General features: G+C 42.1%; 1 protein-coding gene across 3 annotated transcripts in view; it reads left to right on the forward strand.

The window, feature by feature from the left end:
* LOC127585487 (GTPase HRas-like) overlaps window positions 1–3872 on the forward strand; it is a 38682-nt gene extending 34810 nt beyond the window's left edge. For 2 of the 3 annotated variants that reach the window (XM_052042972.1, XM_052042973.1), the window contains exon 6: window positions 9–3872. In XM_052042972.1, the coding sequence (XP_051898932.1) occupies window positions 9–125 (117 nt within the window). In that variant the 3' untranslated portion in view covers window positions 126–3872. The remainder of the gene's footprint in view (window positions 1–8) is intronic. The other variant, XM_052042974.1, reaches the window with a different exon arrangement.
* The last annotated feature ends 3401 nt before the right edge of the window (window positions 3873–7273 follow it).

The following is a 7273-nucleotide window of genomic DNA, read 5'->3' on the forward strand; positions in this document are numbered from 1 at the left end:
AATTTCAGGGTGTGGAAGATGCATTCTACACATTAGTGCGTGAAATTCGTAAATACAAGGAGAAGATCAGCAAAAATGGTAAAAGGAAGAAAAAACCCTCAAAGAAAAAGTGCGTAATTCTTTAAAGTAACTTGGATTGTGATCCTAAACTGTAAGCATCGTGTATCAGAAAGGGAGCAAACTGAAAGATGTCCCTCCTTAACCATCGCTGCTCCCAACCTACCTGCATCCACCACCTCCACCTTGCTCTTTTCAACTGAAGCTGAACATCCAGAGGAAACGAGCTGATTCATTGCCATTCGTATTGACACAGGAAAGCTGCAATTCCTAAATATGGACCATGAGGAATCGTGCAGCTTTTGAAATGTGATGGAGGGATTTAAGCTTGATACTGCTGTTTTTAGTGGGGATGCCAGTCTTCAAAGAACATCTGTGAAAAGATCAGCAGAAGACTGGGTTCCAAAGCTTTTGCAATGCTGAACACGTACCAGAAACGTTTCCCTTTTTACCAAATGCAGATTTTAAACTTCCACCACAATGCAAGTTGAAGACATCCTAATTTAGTGATCAATAAAGGGGAGGGTGAGAGACATGTGTCAGTTTTGTTGCAGTGGATATTCCTTGTCTCCAGTGCCTGGGTAAAGTTCTGTGGCACAAACTTACACATTCTTTCCCTTGGCATCCAATAAACCCAGTAAACATCTGAACACCTCCCTATGACACACGTTATGTACAAGAACCATTGGCATGGTGCTTCTTGCATTGACCATGAGGTGAAGATTAAAAAAATGAACACTGTTGGCATGGTTACAACCCAGGTATAGAGTACTTTGGAAAGAAATAACAGGTGAGTGCAGCCTGGTTACAGATGTGAAATATGTGGCTTCACTTTTTGGCATCAGAATTTACATTTTAAATCCACACTGTCTGGAAGATAGCCAGCAAACAGCTGCTGTTGAATTGTACCTCACCTTATTGTATTAGGTGAAGTACTGCACTATAACCATGTCTACAAATGCACAGAAGATGGTATTCCATCTCTCCACGTCTCGTGCTGTGGAACCCAAGCCTCAGTGACTGCACTGAATGCTGTTAATCGTAGCTGTTATAGTCTGTGGCCTAAATTATTCATTTTTCCCAAACATGGAAAACAAACTTTAGTGGAAGACAGTCACTGCAGTTCTCCAGTACAACTGACTGGAGAAGAACAGCCAATTACTGCATCACGCCCCTCTTCACAGTTCCACAAAAAATAATGGAAGGCTCTTGAGATAAAATCCTCTGTGATAAAAACATTCTACAATAGTCCAGGAATATATCATCTGAGCAAATGGTTTATCAAAAGAGGGATATTCTACATCAGTGGTATCAAGAAAGAATTTTGCGAGCAGTCATTAACCAAGTTTTTGACCTCCAAGAATTTGGAAATCTGTTTGTAAAATAGTGTCAGTGGCTGGGGAGGGGTGGGGGTGGAGGAAATCATTATTCAGCAAGCTTGCTGAAGCCAAATATTTTATTTTTGACTTTAAGGAAATTTAGTTTACATCCTGTGCACGTGCAGTTATTGCTAACAGGTTCCATCATCTATTGGCACTCTCAATCACATCCATTGTGAAAGGCGTCAACTTTGGAGGACCACTGTTGTCCTCCTTGTGTGTTGCACAAGTACTACAACTCTTTGGCAATCTCCCCCTTATCTCCTTATAATTTAGCATGTATAAGGAAGGTTTCAATGTTTCAATGATGTGAATTTGTTCGTCAACTAATTTACTGATCAATGTGATACAAAGATGACAGCAGAGTTGCCTTTTATTCGACAGCCTGGTGCTACAGTGGCAGAATCCTTTCCAACAGTATGCCTCCTGTTTTTATGTGAGGTCTAGGTTTAGACAAAAACTAATTTACAACTTAATTTAAAGTTATTTCTGTGTGTATTGGATATGGTAGTACACTGAAGGCCAGTATGTTGATTATGGCCCATACAAAGTTACTTGGATGGCATTAAATGATATTTTTATCTTGGACAATGGGATTAAAGATGAACTCTTAGCGAATCTATCACTAACAAAATGTCTTGCAATAATCTAGTTGGCAAGTTTGGGGAATCTATTCACATTTTATGTACTTAATGTAACATAAGTGTGAAATCTATTTTGCAAATTTCATTTTGCAGTTCCACAAATAGATTACAAGTACCAGTAGACTGAGTGACTTATTCCCTTGAAATGGTGAATTTGTCTATCAGTAGTTTACTCTTCAATAACCCACTGCAACAGGTGGTCAACAGTGCAACTGTCTTCACGGTATTATCATAGAACAATTACAGCACAATTCAGGTCCTTCAGCCCACAAAGCTGTGCCGAACATGTCCCTACCCTAGAAATTACTAGGCTTACTCATAGCCCTCTATTTTACTCAGCTCCATATACCGATCTAACAGTTTCTTGAAAGACCCTATCATATCAGCCTCCACCATCATTTCTGGCAGCCCATTCCGTGCACTCACCACTCTCTGAGTAAAAAAAAACTTACCCCTGACATCTCTATATCTACTCCCCAGCACCTTAAACCTATGTCCTCTTGTGGCCACCAATTCAGCCCTGGGGAAAAGCCTCTATCTACCCTATCAATACCTCTCATCATCTTATACACCTCTATCAGGTCCCCCCTCATCCTCCGTCTCTCCAAGGAGAACAGGCTGAGTTCCCTCGACCTGCTTTCATAAGGCATGCTCCGCATTCCAGGCAGCATCCTTGTAAATCTCCTCTGCACCCTCTCTATGGCTTCCACATCTTTCCTGTAGTGAGGCGACCGGAACTGAGCACAGTACTCCAAGTGGGGTCTGACCGGGGACCTATATAGCTGCAACAATACCTCTCGGCTCCTAAATTCAATTCTCTGATTGATGAAGGACAATACACTATATCCTCCACACTGCCAATAGTCCTACCATTAATACTATACTCTGTCATCATATTTGACCTACCAAAATGAACTTCACACTTATCTGGGTTGAACTGCATCTGCCACTCCTCAGCCCAGCTTTGCATCCTAGCTATGTCCTGCTGTAACCTCTGACAGCCCTCCAAACTATCCACAACACCCCCAACCTTCGTGTCATCCGCAAACTTACTAACCCACCCCTCCACTTCCTCATCCAGGTTGTTTATAAAAATCACAAATAGTAAGGGTCCCAGTACAGATCCCTGAGGTACACCACTGGTCACCGACCTCCACTCAGAATACGACCCCTCAATAACAATAGATTCCCCATTTTGCTGAGGACAAACATGGTGTATATCATATTTTAGGCAAGTCGCAGCTAATTTTGAATTACATTTATTCTCATGGCATTTAGAGTTGCCAACTTACCCAACAAATGACATATCTGCTTCAGCAATGGAGCTTGCAGACATGGTAAAACTGTTCATTCTTTGAATGCTGTCACAAGATATCTTGTTTCCGATTTGCTTGAACAGGGCCTCTGTTTACAACTTAATTTGAAAGCTGGCACATCTAAATGCAGTGCTGCTGAGTGCTACAAAAGTTGCCGCTAGGTTTGCTGCTACAATCCTGCAGTGGGCCTTCAACCCATAAACATTTGATGAGCTGAGAGTTGCCATTTATCCAAGGGGACTGTTAAGATGAAGTGACTTATGTCAACACTGATTTTTAATAATTTTGGTAATTCAGAGGGAGATCATGTGTGTAAAAAGTCTGCAGACATAAATACTGGACTGGACTTTGGTTTTTAAAAAAAGGATGGATCAGAAATTGACAAAATAATGACTTTTTCTGGTGGATTCACTTTACGGTTTTAATTCATTGTTGTATTTTAAATAAAGTTTCAGCCTGCATCCTTGTTTTTGGCAGAACTAGACTGAGTTCAAGTTGTTCTTTCATTTCCTGATAAACAGAGATTTGGCCATCTTTGGAACCATTACGTTAGCAATTCTTTTAAAGGATTTTTTAAAAACAAATTAGTATCTCCTGCTACCTTTAAATTAATTAGGTGCATAACCAGATGGTTAGTTATACAAAATAAAACATGAAGATTCTGGAACTTGGTTTTTGGGAAAAGAAACAGAGAAGTACTACAGATATTCTGAGATTTGGCAGCACCTCAAACATTAACCACCTCTCTTGATGCAGTCTGGCCAGCTGAATACTTCCAGGATGTTGGAAACGTAGGTGGGCTGATTAGTAAGTTTGCAGATGACACAAAAATTGGTGGAGTTGTGAATAGTGAGGAAGGTCATTAAATTATCAGGATAGAGATCAGTTGGAAATGTGGGCAGAGAAATGGCAGATGGAGTTTAATCTGGACAAGTGTGAGGTGTGCACTTTGGGAGGTCAAATGTAAGAGGAAAGTACACAGTAAATGGTAGGATCCTCAGGAGCACTAATGTACAGAGGGATCTGGGGTGCAAGTCCATAACTCCCTGAAAGTGGCAACACAAGTGGATAGGGTGGTGAAGAAGGGTACAACAGACTTGCCTTTATCGGTCGAGGTGTTGACTACCAAAGTCGGGAAGTCACATTGCAGCGTGTGTGTTGGGCAAACTTGGGTTATTTTCTCAGCAGCTTAGAAGGCTGAGGGGGTGACCTGAGATAAGCTTATAAAGTGGTAGTGGAGGTAGTAAAAGTCTTTTATCCCAGGGTGGAAATGTCAAATACCAGCAGAGGGGGAACGTTTAAAGGTGATGTACAAAGCAAGTGTTTTTTCCACAAAGTGGAAGGTGCCTAGAATGCACCGTCAGGGGAAGTGGACGCAAATACGATAGCAGTGTTTAAGGGGCATTCAGACAGGCAAAGGCAGGGAATAGAGGAATGTGGACCATGTGATTAGATCGTGGTCAACGGACATCATGGGCCGAAGGGCCTGTTCTGCACTGTATGGTTCTGGTTCCAATGTTTACTCAGGATCACATTTTAAGATGCATGATTCATCGTTACCTCTGAAAGGAAAGGTAATTAAGCAACTTGCAACAACTCTCTCTCTGCAAGTCTTTTTCAACTGAGTTTTCTGCTTTCTCAAAATGCTGAGTGCAGGTGCTGCCTTTAATTAACTCCCATTGCGAAGCTCATCTGTGCCACCAAATGTCACTGAATGGTACATCACAGAAATGAGCCCTTCAGCCTGTCATCTCGGAATTAAGTTCTCGCTTCTGTCCGCTGTAAAGTAACACAGTGCCACGAGGGCGCTTCGATAAAACATGTTAAGGAGAGGTCTCTTCAGCACTCGTTAAGAGTCGCTTCCCGAGTTCTCCCCGTACAAAGGAGCAGACAGAACTTTATACAGATATTGTCATGCACACTTAATGCATGCGGCACTGAGAGTTTCGGTCAAGCCACAGGGATCCCAAGACAGACGTCGCACCTATTGTCCAGCATAATTGAGTTATAATCAAGAAATTCAAAGACAGGTCTCACCCTCATTGTTTAGGACAAGCTTCCCACTCGTCGTTTATTGCACCCAGTACCCCTATTGGCTAGCATAATGGGACTGGAACCAAGGTTCCGGATACAGTAATTAACACCTTATCCATTGAGTAAGCAGCTTGCGTGCTCTTGCTTGCGAGGTATTTTTTTCTGTCAGCTATAGGTATGGTGACAATTTTTAACCCTTTACTTCCTCAAGCCCATCATCTCAAGCCCATCTTTTGCCCATCTGCACTAATCCCATTTGCCCACATTTGGACCATATCCTTCTCTGCCTTCCCGAAATGGCTCCTAAACATTACGAATGTATCTGATTCTGCCACGTCATCTGGCAGTGTGTACCATGTATTTATAAAAGCTCCTTTACTCCAGTTTTAGAGTACCTGGTACTTAATGTGTGAGAAATATGTTTAAGGTGGATCAAGAACCAGTAGTTTTCCAGTAAGATTATCACACTTGTTTAATGCTAATTGTAATCATTGCAAGTCCAAGCACGTAAAAAATTAAATATTTTATTCATTTTATTTAATTCATGGTAGGTTGACCTGGAAGGTTAGATCATGTGGGATCCAGGGTGAGTTCTCTAATTGGATACACAATTGGCTTGGTGGGAGAAGTCAGAGGGAGGCAGTGGAGGGTTGTTTTTCAGATTTGGAGGCCTGTTACCGTGGTGCGACACGGGGATCTGTGCTGGGTCACCTGTTATATAAATGATTTGGATGAAAATGTAGCTGGCATGGTTAGTAAATTTGAGGATGACACCAAAACTGGACTGTAAAGTGTGTCTACGATTACAAGCTGGGGAAGTGGGCCAAGGAGCAGCAGATGGAACTTAACTCAGACAGTGCTGCATTTTGGTAAGTTAAACCATGCCAACATTTACATAGTAAATGGCAGGGCCCTGGAGAGGGTTGTAGAACAGAGAAACAAGTATCTAGTTCCCTGCAAGTGATGACTTAGATGGACAGGGTGGTGAATATTTGCCTTCATTTGTCAGGGCATCGAGTACAAGGGTTGGGAAATGTTTATAGCTTTATGACGTTGCTGAGACTGCATTTGGAGTATTGTACACAGTTCTGGTCACCCAACTATTAAGCTAGAAAGGGTGCAGGAAAGATTCACAAGATATCAGGACTGGAGGGCTTGAGTTATAAGGATAGGCTGGGACTGTTTTCCCCTGAGCTTAGGAGGCTGAGGGGTTACCTTCGAGAGGTTTATAAAATCATGAGGGGGGCATGGGTAAGGTGGATGGTCCTAGGATTGGGGGAATCTAAAACTAAAGGTTTAAGGTAAGAGGGGAAATGAGGAGCAGGTTTTTCCACACAGAGGGTGGTCCATATATGGAACGAGCTCCCAGAGGAAGTGGTAGAGGTGAGTATATTAACATTTGAAAGACACGGACAGGTACATGGATAGGAAAAGTTGAGAGGATTATGGGCCAAACATGGGCAAATGGGGCTGGCTAATGCAGGCACCTTGGATCAGTTGGGTCAAAGGGCCTGTTTCTGTGCTGTGTAACTCTATGACTCTGTTTTCTATGCAGAGAATCCATCTTCTGTGAATTGTAATGCAGATTTTTAAAACAATTTTACAGTTTATTTAGACAAAAGAGACTAGATGTCAGGATCTGGAACTAAAAACAGAACGCTGGAAGAACTCAGCGGTTCAAACAGTATCTGAAGAGGCAAAAGATATATGTTGATGTTTTGGGTCACAACCCTCCAGGATGGAGAGGGATGAGGAAAGTTTACCACTGTATCTGTATACTGCTAATGGGACCTGTACAAGGTAGATGGGTTGTATCTGAACTGGAGGGAGTTCGCTAAGTGCT

This window comes from Pristis pectinata, chromosome 33 (genome assembly GCF_009764475.1).
Source record: "Pristis pectinata isolate sPriPec2 chromosome 33, sPriPec2.1.pri, whole genome shotgun sequence".
Classification (NCBI taxonomy): domain Eukaryota; kingdom Metazoa; phylum Chordata; class Chondrichthyes; order Rhinopristiformes; family Pristidae; genus Pristis; species Pristis pectinata.